General features: G+C 40.2%; 1 protein-coding gene across 7 annotated transcripts in view; it reads right to left on the reverse strand.

Annotated features, from left to right (window-relative positions):
- CADPS2 (calcium dependent secretion activator 2) overlaps positions 1–22,681 on the reverse strand; it is a 526,208-nt gene that overhangs the window by 326,166 nt on the left and 177,361 nt on the right. For all 7 annotated transcript variants that reach the window (XR_013967617.1, XM_080817937.1, XM_080817936.1 and 4 more), the window contains exon 3: positions 8,768–9,100. Coding sequence is in view for 6 of the 7 variants with exons in the window: in XM_080817937.1 (XP_080674063.1) it covers positions 8,768–9,100 (333 nt within the window). In the remaining variant the exon portion in view is untranslated. The remainder of the gene's footprint in view (positions 1–8,767; positions 9,101–22,681) is intronic.

Genomic DNA, 22,681 nt, shown 5'->3' on the forward strand with positions numbered 1-22,681 from the left:
ATTTCTGCCAAAGTAGACAAGTTTTTTATATATATATATATATATATACACATACATATACACATATGTATGTATGTATATGTGTGTGTATATATATATAATTGTTTAAAAGATTGTATTATTTATTTGACAGATCACAAGTAGACAGGGAGGCAGGCAGAGAGAGGAAGGGAAGCAGGCTCCCTGCTGAGCACAGAGCCCGATGCGGGGCTCGATCCCAGGACCATGGTATCATGACCTAAGCCAAAGGCAGAGGCTTTAACCCACTGAGACACCCAGGCACCTGACAAGTTATATTAAATAAAAAGTATTATCAAATCACATGCTACTAGTTGAGGAAAAAAGAGGTGAAAGGTAGATCGCCATTTCCCCTGAGCATTCATATTTCTATTTTCCTTTGACATCCTGAATGCAGATCTTCCAAAGGGAAACTGACAGTGAGAGGGGCAAGAAACACAGCAACTGCCTAGATTTGCTGATTTTCTTAAAACTCTTAAACCCAAAGTGCTTAAACTCCAAGGCTAAAATTCCTAGAGAAAGGGTATCATAAACCTACTTTTTAAATTCTTTTGAGAGTGTGAGCGAGCTGTCCATGCATGTGGGGGGGGGGGGGCAGAGGGAAAGGGAGAACTAGGCTCCCACCCCCACTCTGAGCAGGGAGCCTGATGCAGGGCTCCATCCCAGGACCCTGAGATCATGACCTGAGCCGAAGGTAGACACTTAACAGACTGAGCCACCCAGGTGCCCCCTGAACACTACTTTTTAACCATTTGTAAATAATCCTTGCTTATCCCTTAAAATATGCAACAGTTCTGTAGTATCACTCGGAGTTCTTGCAGTCTTCAGCAAACATAAGAAATATGGGTGAGGGATATTTAGACGGAGATTTCAGTTAACTTTGTTTTGACCCTTGGGTGAATATGGATGGATCACTTTCTTCAGTGAATGGAATGGGATTATGAAAGATTAATGAAGGTAGCCTTGGGCTGAAAAGATGAGGATTCAGATAGCTGTCAAATTCAGTTACTAATTCTCTTAAAAAAAATCTTTAATCACCTATTTTTTTTCAAAGGCAGCTGATAACTAGGACCACGTAAGTAGCAGCATTTTATAAGCAATAGGTGAAAAAAATTTTAATTTAAGATTATATAATACAGGGGTGCCTGGGTGGCTCAGTAGGTTAAGTCTCTGCCTTTGGCTCGGGTCATGAGCTGGGGGTCCTGGAATCAAGCCCTGCATCAGGCTCTCTGCTAGGTGGGGAGCCCACTTCCCCGCCCTCCGCCTGCCTCTCTGCCTACCTGCAATCTCTGTCAAATAAATAAATAAAACCTTAAAAAAAAAGATTATAAATACAAACCTTAAAATCAACTAACTTTGTTTCTTTAAAGGTATAACTATATTTACTTGAAATTTACTACATTTCCTTAAATATTCTGAAATTAAACTTTTCACTAACAGATTGTTTTTCCTTCATTTTCTGTTACTCTACCTCTGCTCTGGTTCAAGTAAATAATGGCTAACAATTTCAGATTCTTATATTGTTCTGTTGCTCATTTTAGAATGAGCTCCTTCCTTTTTTACCTAATATTTTGTTCTGTAAATGTGCAGCATACAAACACATTACTCTCCAACCAAAGAATCCAAAGTGTGACAGGTAAGTTTTACTACCAAAATAGCTAATCTATGAAATATCTGGATTGTTCTCATTCTTTATTTTTTGGTAACATGTAGTAATTTTTCTTTCAATAACCCCAGTTTTATAATTTAATTGTGATACCCTCTACATTCATGTTTCAGTTTTATGCCTTAATTTTGATAATGACTAAGTTCCTGGCTCCAATCAAATGGAACGTAACCACCTATGCTTCTTTAGAAGACAGCTTCCTGTTTCTCCATTCCTGATGTTGATCCTACAGTTTCAGGACAAGAGTTATGACCACATGAAGCTCTTGTTGCCATCAGGCTGCAGCTCTGGCACTGCTCCCTTCACATTCTGGTTTTTCCTTAAGTACCAGGGACTCTGGCTGTTGCCATCTTGCACATCTTAGCAGAACAGCTCTCTGGGCAGAGCTTCTGACCCTGAAGCAAGCACACATTTATGAGGTTTCCTAGAGGACCACTACCAGCAAAAAGACAAGGGACGAGCTAAGGGTAAACGAATATGGAAGAGTTACAGTTAGTAAGTCTCAAAGTCTTTTTGAGATGTCAGGAAAGTGGAGTAAACTGCACCGACCTATAGCTGGAGCCAGGTCCCAACAGCTCAGCTAGCTTTAAAGTCCTTTCTCTAGTCCCCCAACCCCTGCTCCATTATTCCTTTTTTCAAACTATTCCTTTCCTGTAAAGCACAGCCTATTGTCTGTGTTTTCTATCACCTTTTCTTTTGAGACCTCTGTTGAAAGAAAATGGAAGAACAAATAAGATACATACGTCCTTGAGAAAGAAAAAAGAATCTGAGCTGTTTTCATCCATTTTCATTATTTCATTGATTTTATAAAATGATTGTTATGCCAAAATAAAGCTGTTCCTTTATTTATTTGAGGGTTTTTTTTTTCAAGTCTATCAAAGAAATAATGCTTAGAGCTTTTCAAATCTCAGAACCAAAGGAATTGCTTTGATCTCAGACCAGTAAAGAGATTGGAAATTATCACTCCCATTCTTAAAATAAAGTGCTACACCAACTGAAAAGCAATGACTTTTCTTGGACTTGTCAGAGAACTAAGGTTGCAGGGTAAACCACTAATCCAACACCTGGCGACACAATGAGAAACAGAGAGTGGAATACCGGGAGCAGAAGGCAGCGGAGGTCATAAAGAGTTGAACTACTTACTTGACAAGTGATTTGGACAAATTACTAGAAGTTGAGGGCAGAGAGTGAGAAACTCCTGGGGCTGCAATCAGAAGGGGGCTCCCACTTCCTACAGTAACTCCACCAAGTTCTTGTTGTCGGGATCCAAGACTTAGCGGGAAGAGGGGAAGAAAAGCCACTGTTAAACCTCCCACATTCTTCTACCTAACAAAGGGGGATGGACTTTGCCAAACAGAAACACTGAGTAACTGTCCCAGCTGCAGAGAGAAAAGGCTACCCTCTGCAGTCTTTGGCGACCTTCTGATCTCTTCTACTGGGAAAAATAACACCTAAGTGAAGAGGAGGCACAACTTCAAGGAAATGGACCGGGGATGCTTTAAGCAAGGAAGGGAATAAGGCACATGGTGAGGAGGGAAGCCACGCTCCTAGACAAGGGGCAGAAACACTTGTGAAGGCTACGGCCCCAAGATATAGGCCTACTAAAAATCTGAGATGCAGTCAGACTAGAACAGTCCCTACTCCCCAACACTCTCCATCACAACACCAACACAGCTCCAGTGTAACAGCAGAGGAGCTGTAAGAGAGACTCGTTCTGAAGATGAATACTTAGGAAAGCCCAGAGTCAAAAGACAAGGACATTAGAAAAATCTGAAGCTTCTTGTGCCTACTAACATTACAGTAAACATTAAACACCACCTACCTTCCACTCAGATCAATGTAAATCCTCACACTAAAGGCAAATATATCTGATACAACAGGGCTGCCTTTCAACAAAAACTTACAAAACATGCCAAAAGAGAAAAAGAAACACAGATTGGAGAGACAAAGCAAGCATCCCAATGGGATTTAGTGGTGACAGAGATGGTATAGGTATTTAAAAAAAAAAAAGAGTTTAAATAACATATTAATAAATTAAGGGCTCTAATAGAAATATATTCATCAATATTTAACTGTGCAAATGAGTTATTGTTTCATTAAAAATACCAAGTCCCTGTTGCACTTACCTTTTAAAACAGAAGATTGTGGTCTTACAGTCATCCTCCATTATGATCAAATAACTACCTGGTTTAATAACAGTGAAAATAATTATGATGACTGCAAGAACAGATGGGTAATGTAAACAAGGAGAAGGGAAGTCTAAGAAAGACTCAAAGGGAAAGGCTATGTCAGTAACACTAGCATAAATGAACAGAGCCTTTGATGGGCTCACCAGCAGACCTGAGGATTTTGAGGAAGAGTTGGTGAAATTGAAGAAACGTCAACATCAACTTCCCAATCTCAAATGCAAGGAGAAAAAAAACTTAAAAAAAAAAAAAAATCCCTTAACTGTGGAATGACATCAAGTAGGGGTGACACAAACATAACTGGACTATTAGAAGGAGGTAAGAATGAGACCGAAGGAAAATCTGAAGTAATCACAGCCAAGAATTTTCCAAACTGAATGACAGACACCAACCCACAGATCCAGGAAGCTTAGAGAATGCTAAGCAAGAGGATCATAATAAAGCCCATCCCCAGGCATATCATTTTCAAACTCAGGAAAGTAAGATAAGAGGGAAATACTGAAGTCAGAACACAAAGGCATCAGAATTCTCATCAGAAAGCATGCAAGCAAGAACAGCGTGAATTGAAACCTTCAGAGTGCTGAAAGAAAAAGAAAAAAGCTAACTGATAATCCCATATCCAGTGAAACACTGAGGAACTCCTCACCAGTTGTCCTGCCTTGCAAGAGGTGTTAAAGAAGGTTTTCAGAAAGATTAGGAAAATGACATCCAGTCAGAAATGTGGGTCTGCATAAAGAGTGTCAGGAGAAGAAATGAAGATAAAATATGAAAGTTTTTATTTTTCTAGTTTTCTTATTCTTAATATCTAAAAATTAACTATTTAAAGCAATAGTAGTAACAATATACTAGATAAAAACATCAGGGAAATGAAGGATAGAAATATCAGTGAAATAAATGACAGATGTCACCAGGGATGGGAGGGAGGGATTGGGAATTCTCTTATGGGACAGCTGTATTACACTTGAAGACTTTTAGTGTTATTTGAATATGGAGTTGAATATTTTGAAATGTAGACTGTAATCCCTAGAGCCACCACTAAACAACCCCTAAATAAGTTAAAACAACAACAACAACAACAGTAGTACATCAAAGGAAAATCCCATGAAACTGAATCACATAAAATGCTCATTTCAAATGAGAGAAGGCTGAGAATAAATGCAAAAAAGTGACAACACTTACTAAGACTGTAGAACTTCAGCCAACTATATCACTTTAAATACAAATAGTCTACACATAGTCATTAAAAGACAGAGGATGTCCAACCGGATTAAAAAGAAAAAAACAAGAGGCAATCTGATGCTGTCTACAAGAAGCTCACTTTAAACATAAGGAATTAGATAGGTTAACAGTAAACAGAGAAAGACACCAGGCTAACTGATCAAAAGAAAGGCTGAGTAGCCGTATTAGTTTAAGACAGAACAACTTCAGAAAAAACAAAATTATCAGGGATAAAGAGGGATTATTATATCATGGTAAGGGAGTTAATTACATAAAAAGACAGAATACTATTTCAATTATTAAAAAAAAACCTGATAGGTTCACTGATCAGATGTTATGACCCTGTAACACTCAGTGTATGTTTCAATGCATTTGTAATAACTCATTTTAGAGATCCATCTGCTCTACTAGACTTTAACATATGGAGATATGGAGAACAAATATCTTCATTTGCTCAGCTTGGTTTCCCCAACACCCAGTAAGTCAAAAACTTGAATAAATACTCAATAAATACCAAATGTGTGAATCTGAATTTCACTAAGTTATGTTCATCAATATTTAACTGTAGAAGTGAGTTACTATTTCAATAAAAATACAAAGTCCCTGTTGCATTTATCTTTTAAAAAAGAAGACTGTGTTTTTGTTTTTTTAAGATTTTATTTATTTATTTGACAGACAGAGATCACAAGTAGGCAGAGAGGCAGGCAGAGAGAGGGGGTGGGGGAAGCAGGCTCCCTGCTGAGCAGAGAGCCCAACGCGGGACTCGATCCCAGGACCCTGAGATCATGACCTGAGCCGAAGGCAGAGGCTTAACCCACTGAGCCACTCAGGCGCCCTAAAACAGAAGACTGTGGTTTCATAGTCATCCTCCATTATGATCAAATAACTACCTGGTTTAATAACAGTGAAAATAATTATGATGAATGCATGAATTGTTAACAGGGTTAAGATGCTACATTGCTTTACTATTAATTGTCAATTTATTCACTTGAAGTGATTCACAAGTTAGTAATGCAAAGCAAATGATACACATAGAATGCTGAAATTGAAATTTGTGAAAAGATTAAAAATACATGTAAATTATGTACATTATAGAAGCATAAGTCTAATGAATGCATGAATTTTTAAATGCCTGAATTATGTCTATTTAAATTGTATATTAGGGCATAGTTTAATAATTTATACCACTAAAATAAACAAAATGCAAATATGAAATGAATGCATTATTAGATAAATCATAGGGCCCAAGGATGAAAGATGTGGAATATGATATTTTATTCCATTTGTCCTATGTATGATTAGAGTAACAACTGAAGAGAAAAAGTACTTTTTATTTGGTCATCTCTAAATTTCATAGTTCTGCAACATCTTTGTTTCTATCCAGTTGGGTTAAAGAAATTCTGAAGTTTCATTTACTTCCTCAGAACTTGGAAGACCAGCTTAACTTAAAGAAAAAAATTATTTTGCACTCAGGAATACCTGTTTATTATAAACTGCCCAACTTTTTTAGATAATAGAGGACCTTCATTTTATTGAGGCATATCCCTAATGTACCAAACAGGTGAAAACCTGAGGTCCTAACATAGGACATATGGGAATGGTTATTTACAGGAGAGAATGTACTTCTCCTTCTATTAAATAATTCTTTCAAAGTTTTTTTTCAAATACCACTACTCAATTTATTAAAATTCATTTTCGAGGGAGGAGTCAAGATGGCGGAGAAGTAGCAGGCTGAGACGACATCGGGTAGCAGGAGATCAGCTAGATAGCTTATCTAACCATTGTGAACACCTACAAATCCAACGGGAAATCGAAGAGAAGAAGAGCAACAATTCCAGAAACAGAAAATCGATCACTTTCTGAAAGCTCCAGCAATTGACTGCTTTCCTCGAGGCGCGACCGCAAGCCAGGGAGGCGGGGCCGTTGGGCGCTTTGCTCTGAGAGCGCACTGAGAAGCGGAACCCCAAGCTCTCGGCTCCTCTGGGCCGAGAGATTGGGAGGCCGCCATCTTCATTCCCGTCCTCCGGAACTCTACGGAAAGCGCTTAGGGAACAAAAGCTCCCGAAAGCAAACCCGAGCGGATTACTTAGCCCGGCCCCTGGCAAGGGCGGTGCAATTCCGCCTGCGGCAAAGACACTTGAGAATCACCACAACAGGCCCCTCCCCCAGAAGATCAACAAGAAACCCATCCAAAACCAATTTCAGTCACCAAGAACAGCCGAATTCCACAGCAGGAGAAAGCAAATCTTATCTGGACAAAATGACAAGGCGGAAAAACTCACCTCAAAAAAAAGAACAAGAGGCCGTACCGAAGGCTGGAGACCTAATCAATACGGACATAGGTAACATGACAGAACTAGAGTTCAGAATGACAATTCTCAAGGTTCTAGCCGGGCTCGAAAAAGGCATAGAAGATATTAGAGAAGCCCTCTCCAGAGAGATAAAAGCCCTTTCTGGAGAAATAAAAGAACTAAAATCTAACCAAGTTGAAATCAAAAAAGCTATTCATGAGGTGCAATCAAAAATGGAAGCTCTCACTGCCAGGATAAATGAGGCAGAAGAAAGAATTAGTGACATAGAAGACCAAATGACAGAGAATAAAGAAGCTGAGCAAAAGAGAGACAAACAAATACTGGACCACGAGAAGAGAATTCGAGAGATAAGCGACACCATAAGATGACACAACATTAGAATAATTAGGATTCCAGAAGAAGAAGAAAGAGAGAGGGAAGCAGAAGGTATATTGGAGACAATTATTGGAGAGAATTTCCCTAATATGGCAAAGGGAACAAACATCAAAATCCAGGAAATGCTAAGAACGCCCCTCAAAATCAATAAAAATAGGTCCACACCTCGTCACCTGATAGTAAAATTTACAAATCTTAGCGACAAAGAGAAAATCCTGAAAGCAGCCCGGGAAAAGAAGTCTGTAACATACAAGGGTAAAAACATTAGATTGGCAGCGGACCTATCCACAGAGACCTGGCAGGCCAGAAAGAACTGGCATGATACATTCAGAGCACTAAACGAGAAAAACATGCAGCCAAGAATACTATATCCGGCTAGACTATCATTGAAAATAGAAGGAGCGATAAAGAGCTTCCAGGACAAACAAAAGCTGAAAGAATTTGCAAACACCAAACCAGCTCTACAGGAAATATTGAAAGGGGTCCTCTAAGCAAAGAGAGACCCTAAAAGTAGATCAGAAAGAAACAGAGACAATATACAGTGACAGTCACCTTACAGGCAATACAATGGCACTAAATTCATATCTCTCAATAGTTACCCTGAATGTTAATGGGCTAAATGCCCAATCAAAAGACACAGGGTATCAGAATGGATAAAAAAACAAAACCCATCAATATGCTGCCTACAAGAAACGCATTTTAGACCCGAAGACACCTCCAGATTTAAAGTGAGGGGGTGGAAAACAATGTACCATGCTAATGGACATCAGAAGAAAGCTGGGGTGGCAATCCTTATATCAGATCAATTAGATTTTAAGCCAAAGACTATAATAAGAGATAATAAGAGATGAGGAAGGACACTATATCATTAAAATTCATTTTCACTCAACTTTTCAGGCAAAGTGATTATAAAACATACATTTTCATAGGCTTGTAAATATTTGATATTCATTCTGAGCCAGGTGGCAGAATGGGAAATATGGACCACTTACCTGACATGCATTATAAAGGAGTTGGTGTTCTAATTTTTTAATACCCAGAATCTGCTGAAACATCTCATAGAGTTGTTCCTTGCTCAGAATAAGTTCAGACACAGCACTTAGGGCCATTCTACTGGACTGTTTGCACATGTCCTCTTCACCTCTGTAAATGGCATCATATTTGGCTATCCATGAACTGAGCACTGTCTCTTTGCTCAAGCCATCAATTTCTGGCAGACTCCGCACACGTTTTTCTATGTTTTTCTTAAACACCTCTCTGAAGTCATTAGCAGAACATCCTCCACTCTGAACCATTCTGGCCACTCGATCACTCTTCAGAAAAACCTGGAAGACACAAAAAACAAAAAACCCATTTACAATTAGGCAGGAATACTAACATTCCTTGCTTTTAGCAATCCAGCCAGAATTATGACACCAATTGTTCTGCAATGATTCAAAATATTTCATAACACATAGTAACTGATGACATAAGAAGGACCCAAATCTTTTAAAAATGATGAAATGTTTACAAGAGGCAGTAATGAAAGCCAGGAAACCATAAAATGAGCCAACTCAAACTACACGTACCCCTACCTGAAGGTCATGGGCATCTCTGCAACTGAATCCTTTCAGAGTTAAGAAAGTAATTGGAGATGTAAGCTCAACTTCTTTATCTGTACTTTAGAGTTCTGGCTAGTTTTTCAGCAGGAAGGGGGTTCCCAATTATTTCAGTGAGGATCTGAAGGCCAATAGCCTGGTATCCAAGTCAGTACTCAACATGTATACCTTAATCGAACCTGCTCCATGGCTGGGAGATTACGGTGCAACCATCCCCATCCTTGACTTCACCAGTTCCCCTACTTCTTGCACATGTCTCAGAGCTGGTGAGAATGGATGACAGAAAAGCAAAATCTTTAACAAATATCTAGATGTTCCCTAATACCAGGTAATAACATACAAAGACAAGCACAGAGAGAGCGGTTCAGAAATGGATAGGAAGAGATGGGAATTAAGGTCTTACTGGGCAAAACATCAGAGTTGGCCTTAAACCTCTCCTTTCTTATAAGTTGCAGACCCAAATATCAACAAATATCAGTCAAGATTCATTAAATATCTACTCCATCATCAACAGTCCTAAAAATCCTCTACGAAGCAGGTAAGATGGCTTTTATTCCTTTTTTTGCCTATAATGACCAAAAAAAAAAAGAAAAAAATTCTTCCAGAAGAGCCTGTAAGATTATTCAGTGCAGACCCGTGAGTTCTGTTAATTTTATGAAACAAAAATCAATGTCAACTTTTACCCTAAGAACTGACTTGAAATAACGGTACTCTAAGTTAGGACCCCACTACTTGGACTAGACTATTATCATGTCTGTCTGGCATGTCGGTAGGCAGCAGACATGTTCCGTACAAAGTGGTCTCACTGACCATCACCTGACCCCACACCTTCCCCCAATGTTTAATTTCTCCCCTTTTAGTGTCCTTCACACAAAATGTTGTTTCCTCTCTTTGCTCTATGGCCAGAGGACTCCTGACTCCTGAACATTTTGGCTAATATGCTGAAATATGGGTTGTAAATTCTACATTAGGCAAACACTGAACACATACGATGTTTCTGTTCTCTTTATCAGCTGTGCCTCAGTTACTATAGAAAAGACTTTTTTCTGTTTCTAAGCTGAAGCTAATTCTTAAGAGACAGGTATAAGAACAATACCTTTACTTTATGCAGATCAATGAAAATAAAGGTAATCAATAATGTACTTTTGCCAAGAATACCGTTAACTACTTTGGGACACATTAGGGTGCCTTCATCTCCTTTGTCACCCTCTTCTAATTGCACAACTCTCATTGGGTACTAGAATTCAAGATAAATTTTATACACACACACACACACACACACACACACCTTTTTTTTTTCCTAATTCCTATGAGACTATTATATTGTTAAATGGGAACCTATGGAAGCTGAGGAATCAAAGTCGTCAATTTATCACTTTTCTGTGCTACCCCTCCTAGCACCCTGCCTGTGTCAGCACAACTTTACAAAGTGTTGGAGGGACCCTGGAGGACAAAGGGCTCTCTTCTTACACCTGGAAGCATGGCACAAATGTGTGGACAGCTTCTCCCAGCCCGAGGGTGGCTTCCTAGTACATCACCCCCACTGGCAAACCCCCAGCAAGTTCTACTGTGGGGCACCCCAGAAGCCAGACTCCCCAGGAGTCCCATTAGGGTGGCACTGCAGTCAAACTCTCTGCCACACAGTAGGACATGCCACATTTTCTCCAATGAGGTCTGGACCTCAGGCTTTGAGATGCGGGGAGCAGGACCCTCTGCCTCGGGCTCCCTGCCCACGGGAAGCCTGCTTCTCCCTCTTCCCCTGCTTGTATTCCCTCCTCCTTGTTCTCTCTCTCTCTCTGTGTGTCAAATAAACAACATCTTTAAAAAAAAAAAAATTGGTAATTGCGTATGAAGCTGGAGCACCAAGATAGGTTTAATTTGCAATATAAATACCTTGATGCTGGCTTCGGAAAAGCTTTTAATTACTTGGTATCTAATACTTTGAGTTGCCAGAGATTTTTATTTTTTCTCAACTTCCGCCTAACTCAGGGCTCAATTCTACCAAGTAACCCAAAAACATTTTTTGAAGCAAGGATAATAATATGACTTTGTGGGGGCACCTGGGTGGCTCAGGCGTTAAGCGTCTGCCTTCGGCTCAGGTCATGATCTCAGGGTCCTGGGATCGAGTCCCGCGTCGGGCTCCCTGCTTGGCGGGGAGCCTGCTTCTCCCACTCCTACTCCCCCTGCTTGTGTTTCCTCTCTCTCTCTCTCTCTCTCTCTGTCAAATAAATAAATAAAATCTTTAAAAAAAAATATGACTTTGTGGAGTCTTAATTCCCCTATAAAACCATACCTAAACTATACTAACGCAGTCAAAATACACGTTATTTATGGATACTTAAGCAGTAATCTTAGCAGGCCTTTTGCTAAGTACTGAGGGGACAGAAGGATGAATGGGCCAGAGACCCTGCTCTCAAAGCTCACACAACCAGAGACACAGGATAAATAATATAGTAAGAGCAAGAATGGCAGCCTATGCAAGGGGAGGATAGAAAAGGAAGTTATGAACTCCACTGTCTGGGGACAAGGCTGAGGACAAAGGGGTCACAAAACAAAGACAGGGACCTGTGATCTGAATGACTGCAGGTTGGAGGGGAAAAGAGAGAAAACATTTCAGGAAAACAACGGAAGTAAAAAGCAGAGAGGCATAAACAGCATGGCCTTTTGAGGGCAAGGTAAAACTTTCATTCTGCAGAACCATTTAAGGGTGAGGGGAGCAAAAGTTGTGCCAAGCAGACCAACAAACCAGACGGCAAAATGCAGCGTGTGCCAAGTGAGGGATCTCAGCGCTCTGTGACAAGTGAGTCAATGATGCCTGTGCAACCCAGGTACTAATGTGTTGAGAAACAAGAGTTACACAAAACTGGTGGCAGCATCCAGGGTAGATGACAACAAATCAGAACAGAGATTGGGATATCAGTTATGCAACAAGTACTGCAGACCAAAACAGGAAGGGTTTGATTGGAGTTAGAAGACAGAATTAACATATGTTGGTTATTTACAGGATGTAGAAAGGCAGGAAAAATTTGATGATTTTTTTTTAACTGGGTTGCCTAGATTCCATTAACCAAAGAACAAAAGAATACGGATGAACAACATCTGTGTGTGTTGGTGGGGGGCAGTATTTGTGTATGGTGGGGGGTAAAAGGGTCAGGGATTATCAGCTTAGTTTTGGTGGAGGTCAGCTTTGAAGACAAAGTAAACTAAAAACAAAGTCAAGAACACAACTCTAAGAAATACCTAAAATTAAAAGGTTGGGGCACCTGGGTGGCTCAGTGGGTTAAGGCCTCTGCCTTTGGCTCGGGTCATGGTCCCAGGGTCCTGGGATCGAGCCCTGCATGGGGCTCTCTGCTCAGTGGGGAGCCTACTTCCTCCTCTCTCTCTGCCTGCCTCTCCACGTACTTGAGATCTCTGTCTGTCAAATAAATCAATGAAATCTTTAAAAAATAATAAAAAATAAAATTAAATTAAAAGGTTGGCAGAAAAACTGGATCCAAGAGAGGCTGGTATGTCAGAGAAGGAGGTAGCAAATGCCATATTAGCGATCAAGAGGGGTGATCATCTCAAGAGAAAGAATCAGGATGCCTGGGTGGTTCAGTTGGTTGGGCCGCTGCTTTCGGCCACAAGAGGAATCAATAAATTAGAACAGACTGGTCTTCATCACCAGAGGTCACCTTTGACAGAGATTTCCTGGTGTGGAAGAGAGTGGGAGCCCATCCACAGGAGAGGAAAGAGGACAAGTGGCAAAAATTAAGACCGCAAACACCTGGGTTCTTTTAGGAAGCATGAATAAAAAAGGAAATGGGAGAGAAGCAAGAAGCTGGACTGGGAAACTGCATTTAGGCAATGAGGGAGACAAGTCAAGAAAGGGAGGTAGTTTAAGGTATGGAGGAAAATAATGACAGCATGCCACTCCCGGGATGAGGATTGCAACTTCATGTGAGTTCCGAAGCAGAAACATCAGCTAAAAGCTACGCCCTGGTTCCTAATGCTGAGGTATTATGAGACAACATGTACATATTCATCATTTAAAGTTGCTCAATTCCGGGATAATTTGTTATACAGCAATACATAATACATTCATAGACCCACACAGTTTACTCTTACTTCATGTGGGTCTCTGTTATATCATTTTCTGAGATTTCCTAACGCCCACCCCCCCGCCACCTATTCGTCATTCTCACCCTTTTATCTTGCTCTAGTTTTCTTCTTAGTACATGGCTCCAGATATGTATTTGTATCCCCAAAACAAAAAGTATGTACCACCAGAGCAGACACTCGGTTTTGTGTGCCTCTGAATCCAGTGCCTAATACAGAGCCTGTCCTATAATTACAGCTGAATAAAGATTCCTTGAAGAAAGAAAGGACTATCTATAGACCGTGAATGCTGTAAGGCTAAAGAGGAGGAGAGAGGCACCTAGCTCACAGATTTCCTGACCTATGGATGCCTGTGTGAGAGGAACTGGAAGACGGATACACTCTAAAAAACTGAATCTATACGTTGTGGTATGGTTGAAAGGAATGTACTCCAGAAGGCAAGAGAGATTTTGCATGAGGAAGGGAAAGCAATGATCTGAAAGCAGGATTAAGCAACAGTCCTCTCCTGATCCTAGGTGTAGGAAAGGCAGGCCTACCATCACAGAAGTCTGCTTTTCTCTCCCATGTTCTCCTTTAGGATTCCATGCTGACCCGCATCAGTTAGGTCTGTGTTACTCCATTTTGCACGTACTTCCAATTCTGACACCATCACAAAGTGTGATCCACCAAATGCTCCTTGTATCACTCAGGCTTCAGACATGGCTAATACCAATCAAGAGCTCCCCTTACTTGCAAGGTTAGGGTGTCAGTGGGACAAATGTCATGATGGAATGCATGATGTGGCCGATTGTTTGCTGCACCTCCTATACCTGCTTCAGTCAATGTCAGCACCTACTGCTTCCTCTGAGACCTGGAAACTATTCTTGACTCCATCTTCTCCATGTTCATTTCCCAAATTACAACTTGTCATTAAACCCTGTTGATCCTACCAGCCCCTAAATTCTTCTCAGATCATCTGTGCCTCTTCTTGTACCCACAAGAGTTCTTCATGCCCCTCATTCTGTCTCAACTGGCTAAGAGCATTAGCCTCTTTACTAGTCTTCCTGCCTCAGAAGTTTTCCTAAAAGCCACTCACATTTCCCCAAATTTTTTTCCTTCAGTAGTAGTATTTTTGTATTCACAAAAAAACTAGTATTTTTTTTTAAATCTGGTCATTTCAATCCTTCTCCAGCTTACAAATTTTTCACTGACTTTCCACCAACATTGTCACCAAGGTCGTACTTCAAATAGCTCCAAACTACCACTCTGGCTGCATCACTAGGCATTCTCTCTCTCATTCTCCATGCTCCAGCTCCACTAGTCTTCTTTCCAAAACTTCAACTGTCCATCTCACCATAATCTAATTTTCTTAGTAATGCTTCAGATCCCCACTCCATTAACGCCTCCTTAGTGATTCATTCCCAAATTGCCTTGAATCAGCATGATCCTGTGCTGTTTGTATGCAAACCTAGTACCCTTTTTTCTCCTTTACAATACTCATCACTTTGTAATTGTGAAAATTGAGTGAAGGTTCTAATGCCACTTTATTTTTACCCACTAGAGAGTAAGTTCCATGAGGCCAAATATAGTTTCATCCTCCACTGTATCTGTAGTACCTACCACCAGTCCAAGCACAAAAGCAAGCACTTAGAAAATATCCACAGAATGAGTGAATGAGGAAGGAATGAATGGTATGGATGGTTATTTCCCCATCCATGCACTTGCAAAACTTCAATTAACCACTAAAGTTTACCGATTTTTAAATACATGCTTAATCTAAGAAATGGACCTTGTCTATATGAATAGGAAAAAGATGTCTCAGAGAGAAGCATGAGTAAAGTCACAGAGGAACATAAAACTAGCTTTGTGAAGAAAATAAAACGTGTTTTGCCTAAAAACATAATGCCTAAATGACAATCTCTGTAATTTCAGCAATGATAGTTTTTAAAGATTTTTCAGGTATTCTAAGTTATGAAACTAACAATGATGGACTTAGTCCCAACAGATATAAATGATCTTAATCTTGTATCCTTTCACAATAATAACTATTAAGTTAAAGGCAGACAAAGTGTGGCCGCATAAAGAGACTGGTCCTAGAAGTTGGTCTCCAAGCCTTGGGTGCACATAGACAGATTTCTGCGGTCCAGGATCCTCAAAGAGTTTCTGTCTGGGGTACATCTAGGGCACCATATTGGTGCTGAAGTGGCCATGGGAATTCAGCTCACTGACGAACTCACTGATGAGCAGGTCTCCCTACAGCTCTTCACATATTATCTCCTTTTGTCCCCACAATCACCCTGTGCCACCTTCGTTATCTTTTTCTTTTATAGATTAAGTGATTTAGGCTGTGAAGTTCAGTGACTGGCCTACAGTCACATATTGGAAGAACAGAAACTAATGGAATCCAACAGCAACATTCTTCTCTCTCACTTCTCCCACTCCTATCAAAGGTTCACCCTCTGGCAGCCACATACTCTCATTGGTAATTCCACACATGTTGGCCAGCACCCACCACCAGTGACCTTTATGTGAAAATGCCACTGAACACCCAACCAATTCAGTGTGGGAGTTAGCAAAGGGACATCAAATAACATGGCATGTAGTCACATTTTCTCACATTTCAGCAAGTTTTATCTTGTACAGGGGCCCGCTGAGCACGCCAATGGTGCTTTCCATTCACCTGCACAGTCTACATACTAAAAACGTTATTGAATATCTTAAAGTCATGGTGAATAACAAAACTGAAATGTGATGACAACAGAAAACTGTGTCTGCAAAAGGTAAGGCTGCTCAGCTGTCCAAATAAAACTTCAAATACACTTTGCCACAGAAGCCTTTATTGTTCACACATTACTTTTGATCTGATCCATGCACTGCTTCTTTGCTTCAGAAGGATTGTATAATGACAAGAAAAACATTATCTGCTTACCACATCATGGTGGCTATCCAGGAGATGGTTCCTGGGAAGGCTGCCAGCATGCGTTCAGCCAGAGAAAAACACAGGGAAAGTACAAGAGCCCCACTTATAAGAGTCGACTTTTTCTCCTTAATAATGCCAACTACTACTAATTCCCATAATGTATGCTGTGCATAGAGAAACAATGACTGTTTTAAAACTTTTTCAGTTGTTACTAATTCATGAATCTTTTTTTTAACAGTGATGAATTTAGTCCCACTACATGCCTATTTCTCGTTTTCCACTATCAACACCAGTATTTATCGGCTCACTTCATACGACCAAAGCCAGTCATTAGTTAGGTTCCCTTTCGGGACTGTATTGTATCAGTCTCTTCATCCATCCGGGGCTCTTTCAAGTTGCTTTTCCAGTCTTCCCTTCTACCTCTCTGGAGAACATACTTTCTGTTCCAATAAAGGGGCACACTTGTTTAGCACAGCGCTTGACAAGTTTCCATACCTCACCCCTTTGTTACATAAATATGTCCTCAAAACATACTATGTGCAAAACACTATGGCAATGTGTTCAGTGTTGGGAATGTACCAGTGAGCCAAAGACAGGAGTTTGCTGCCTTCACAGAACTTACACTGGAGGAAAACAAGTAATTACACCAACTAAAATGACTGTAGCTCAGTGGATACTATTGGGAATTTCTGGAGCTATGAGAGTTTGTAACCAAGTTCTGAACCCATTTGAGGAGGGCACAGAAGATTCTCTGAGGAGGTGAGCGGAGTGATGAAAATGGAGAGCAATTCCTTTGGAAATGTGAGGAGACCAAGGGATGGTGGATGGGGGAACACAGCTGGTCTAAATGGCCTTGGAAAGATCCTTGGGCTTCAGTAAAGCAACGAAGGATCTAGTAGAATGAGAAGATGCTAGAAAGGAGGAACAGGACTCACAGGCCTTGGAAGGTACTTGGTTTTTATCTCAAGAACATGGAATGCCTTCCAAAGTCAGGGAGTCATGTGATTAAAATAACATTTTGAAAAAAGGGAGAATACATTCTGGGGTTTTACATATATTAACCTTCACAACACAAAGTAAGTGCTAGCATCTATTCCAAAGTCTTTAAAAACAAAGAACAGCAACAACAAAACACACATTGGTGGGGAAAGAAGCATGCCGGGGATCACACAGCCAGGAGTAGAAGACTGGAAAAGTAAAAATGTAAGCCCAGATGATCTCACTCAAGAGCCCTCCTCTTCCCCACCATGCCATCAGATTTGAGGATTTACCAACTTGTGGTTCATTAAACTGAGCAACAGATTTGAGTGGATGAAGAGAATCCAGAGGTAGAACTTTCTCCTGTTACTCTCTCTGTCCTTTGTGAAGCTTCTCACTGCTTGATACCATTTCTTTATTCTGAGCCTTCAGGGAGGAGCTCCCCATCCTCTGAAGGGACCAAACACACCTGTCCTCACGCTGCAGCAAATTCTGTAGAGCATCACTGTATCTCTCCCTTGCTTAGGCTATGAATTTCATTAGACCTGCACCTTGAAAGTTTCTGTAGGTCTGGTATCATTCAATACTCAAATTTTAAAGGAAATCACGAGACCCTTTTAGTCGTAATGGACTTTGGAAAGCTACTGAATCCAAAAGGTACTGTTTTGACCCCTGTGGGATGCAGTTATCCCTGACTCAGTGTAAATTAATGTAGATGGCAACGTAATTTCAGTAAAGCTAAATTTATTCAATATTATAGTAGAAATCATAGGTTCAACAAGTCACTTATTTATAGTACAATGTTAATAAATTGTGGGTTTTTTCTTACTGCGGTTAATGATCTTTCTTGGCAAAAAAAAAAAAAAAAATAGAAAGACTATACTTGACCTTGGTGTTCACCAATCCATGAATTCCAAAGGTCTGGAAACCAATTATTTAACCAGTCCCATTCCCTTACCAAATGTAGAAAAGTGATAACAAAATTGACAGCAAAACTGATATTCTTTCTTATTTGAAAAATAAATTAGGTAAGTGATACCTTTAGGCTTCTAACTTTAAACTAGAAAGCAGGTGCTCTCGAATGACCCTTCCTTATAACTAATCTAACGCCCCTATAGCAAATATAAACCCTCCAAACTACAAAAATCTTCTTGTATCATCTTGTGGTTTGACTGAGAAAAGTTTATATCCAAATAAACATAAATGTGATCTGAAACATATGAAACTTCTTTTGAAAAAATATATGAATGCTATTGTTACCATAATCAGCATTACAGAGTTTTTAGAAAGCTTTTTTTTTTTTTTTAATCTTATATCAGCTAGTAGCAGATCCTTTAGATTTCTTATAGGTATTTTCCAACACAATGATTTCCTTCAACTTCCCTAAGCCAATGGCACACTTTCCTTAACCCTATAACAACAGAGCCTGAAACTAAAGAAGTTACTAAGCCATTCATTCTGAGGACAAACATACACAGAGAAGCAAGATCACTGGGCACCAGCTGGGCTTCCAATTCCGAGACCGGGATGGTTTAGGGTTAAAAAAAACATCATTTCCACAGTGGAAAAGCTAGGACATAGCAGATGTGAATTTCTACTGTAAATTCCTATATGAATACATAAAGTGAAAAAAGAAGCTACCTTCTCTCAACCCTCTTATTTCATTCCACATTTCATGGTACCACTGAAAACACTAAGGGGCACCTGGGTGGCTCAGTTGTTTAAGGTCTGCCTTGGGCCTGGGTCATGATCCCAGGGTCCTGGTATGAATCAAGTCCCATTTTCAGGCTCCCTGCTTAGCGGGGAGCCTGCTTCTCCCTCTGCCCCTCCCCCCACCACTCTCGTGCTTTCTCTAACAAATAAAATCTTTAAAAACAAACAAAACAAAACAAAAAAAACAAACAAAACAAAACAAAAAAAAAAGAAAACACTAAGTTCCTGGGTTGAGCTATTTTGTTCTACCTATTTTATAGAGTTTTTTCCCCTCATGATGATAAAGAAAAAAATTTTAATTTAGTGTATTACTTCTGTAGTCTCACAGTATCTAATGTTCAATAAATCCTTTATTATATGCAACAAAGAAAATGTGCTCAGTCTTCCAGCTTTACAATACTCCAAAGTCGATCCTGTAATTCTGTTCACCTCATCCTCACTTCTGTGCCACTCTCCTTTTGTCAGTAGGAAAATAATGTAACACACACTGGAGGGGAATCAGAACTGGGCTTTCAGGCTGTGACCTGAGCCGAGATCCCCAGCAGCAACCTGGCTGAGTTTCCTCCCTGGTGGAAGAGGGATAACATTCTTAACACAACTTTTTAGTAGTAGAGAATAAATTAAGAGTTTAATTGGTGCTATGGGAAATGGGAGCCATGGACCAATGCCAGTACCCAAGTTATTAATATCTATCACTAAGTAAAAAGAATTTTTAGAAAAAGTGATGTGACATTGCTCTGACATCCAAAAGCAGAATTTTACACCAACATTTGGTTAGGAAAGTGTCCACAAAGGAAAACTGAAAGAAAGGTGTGTAGTGGTTTGAGAAATCATTCATTTAACCAATCCCATCCCTTTATCAAACATGAAATCGTGAGTTTAAACACGTAACTGCCTATGTCCTGACATGTACCTCCAGCCTAGATGCTACAAATGACATTTTAGTCCAGTGTTTCTCTCACCTACCCACCTACACCTCCATCAATCCAGATTATTATTGTTATGCAATTCAGAATAAGCCAGACACATGATTTTTATTTTAGAAAATAACCCACCATGGATTGGAAAACAAATACTGGTCCCTTTGTTGCAGATTCAATACCTCAGAAACTTTTGAGAAGACGGGTGATATACTAACGTGGACACAGAAACTGAGAAAGAATATTTCTAAAAACTGGGCACACAGGTGGCTCAGTCAGTTGAGCATCTGCCTTCGGCTCAGGTCATGATCCTGGAGTCCTGCTCAGTGGGGAGTCTGCTCCTCCCTCTCCCTTTTACCCTGCTCTTGTTCTCACTCTAATAAATAAAGTGTTAAAAAAATATATTTCTAAAAACCAAATCACTTTATTTTCTACAACACTGTCAGGACACCAGAGAATGAGCTACTACCCTTTCATATTCTAGGTTTCTAAAGCATGAATCTTAAGGATACCAAGTTCTTCACTCTTGATAAGCCAGGAGCCTACAGCAGAGAAATGAAGTTCCAAAATGAAAATGAAAAAAATTTCTGGAAAGTCAATCTTTAAAGCAAACATTCTGCTAAGTCAGAGAAAAATGAACCCCCAAATCACTGAACTACAATCTCTCCGGCATCCGCTGGCTCTCAATAAATATTTGTTGAATCGGTTTCTGTAGTTTATACCTTGTAGTTACTTGTTTTTCCACCAGAGGGCAACTATGCATGAAACAACAATGTTGGTTTTTAATCCCAGGATTGGGTTTTCAGGATAGTGAGCGACTTCAAAGGTACAAACCCAAGAGCCCTTTCGGAACTTGGATACCCCTCAGGTGCCTGAGTGGCTCAATCAGGTAAGGATCTAACTCTTGATTTTGGCTCAGGTCATGATCTCAACGTCGCAGAATTGAGTTTTGTGTTGGGCGTGTGCTCAGCGGGGAGTCTGAGGATCCTCTCCCTCTGCCTTATCCCTTGTTACCTAGTGGCAATGCTTCCCCTGTAGCAGTCATTCTCCCACAGACTCATATTCCCTATAATAGCAAAGAAAATGTAAGTTCTTCCCAAGGCCATTCTTCAAATTTTTTAATGGCAGCTAACATGGTATTCATCCTTCCAGGTTAACCCCTGCTCAACGGACAGCCGCCCTCACTAAGCTGGTGGCTCTCCACACATGATGCACTCCCCAAGCATGTATTCTCGTGCAGAGCCTGCATTCTTTCCAGGTCTTTGGTTCAGCTGGTCATCTTCTTAGTGAAGCCTCCTCCATTTAAAACGGCAACTCTGCCTCAGACTGTTCCTGCCCTGTTTTCAGTTTTACTTTTCTCCACAGCACTTACTACCATTTAAGGTATTACATTTTTACTATAACTTAATCCCACAAGAAAGCAAGCTCCACTAGGGCAATAGGATCTGTACGGTTCACCCCTGTATTTCCAGACCAATATTTGTTGAATGAATGAAATTATCAATGAATTTGCCAGTAGGGAAAGATCTCCCCATTAACATGAAAAGGAGTTAATTCTAGCTACAGAAATAGTGGTGTTATTAACACAGAAGATGCCATGCAGCTTCGGGTGGCCTGCTTAGATGTATTTCAGCTACGTTTTTATGGACACTAGGTCTCCCTCCAGCATTTGTGAAGCTGAGTTTGTGAACCCAAACCTAGGAATGTATAGAATTCCCTCTGCATTTCATCTATGCCCCCTGTTTTAATATGTTATTTTCAGACCTTTACTAAAAGCAGGTGGTGTTAGAAACCATCTTTACCCAGTGTGGGCTGCCCAACCTAGTGTGTGGGCTGCCCTAAGCTCTTTCTGTTTTTTGGTTTTTTTCTAATCTTCTACTTTGGAACTCCTATGTTTTCTCACAAATCCCCTGGCAGTGTGATAGTGCTGGTAGAGAAACCAGAACTGGGAGAGGAAAGGAGTAAGCATTTATATGCACAAGTCACGCATAAATCAGAGAAGTGGGGCACATGAAATATGCTTAAATGTCTTTTAATGTAACAATAGCAACTTTTATCTGTGTATCGCTTCAAGATGCACAATTATCTTCATTTATACTTTCTCATTCTGATCACATCTGTGTGATGCATTCTTTTTTGAACATAAACTGACTTTGAGACCCAATAGAGGTCCCTAACCTTGAATGTTCATCAAAATCAGTGGGATGGTTAAAACAGGTATCTGCCCCCCACCACAGTCCCCAATTTTCTGACTCCATAAGCTCTGCAGTGGGGCCTGAGAATCTGCACTTCCAACAATTTGGACTGATGCTGCCACTACTGGCCTGCGGACCACTATTCTGAGATACTCTGCCTTAGGGAAAGGACACACATACTGGTCATCTGATATAAAAGCATGGTGGCCTTTTCCATAGGCAACTGTGTTTATCACTGAACTTTCAAATGGGGAAGGATATCAATTTTTAGGGGGGAATTATAAAAATTATTTTTAACCCTCTCAAACTGCAAAGGACAAAGGTTACACAGACAATCCCGACCACACACACACACTAATTCACTCTTTACACAAGAGATCAATTCCAGAATCAGTACTTCCTAATTGTAAGCAGGCTCTCCCCTGGAGCTCAACTTTCCCTTCTCAGATACACCTTGCCCACACTCTCACCCACCAACTCCTTTATTGCTAATTACATTAAGCTT

Source organism: Martes martes (assembly GCF_963455335.1).
Source record: "Martes martes genome assembly, chromosome: 11".
In the NCBI taxonomy this organism is placed as follows: domain Eukaryota; kingdom Metazoa; phylum Chordata; class Mammalia; order Carnivora; family Mustelidae; genus Martes; species Martes martes.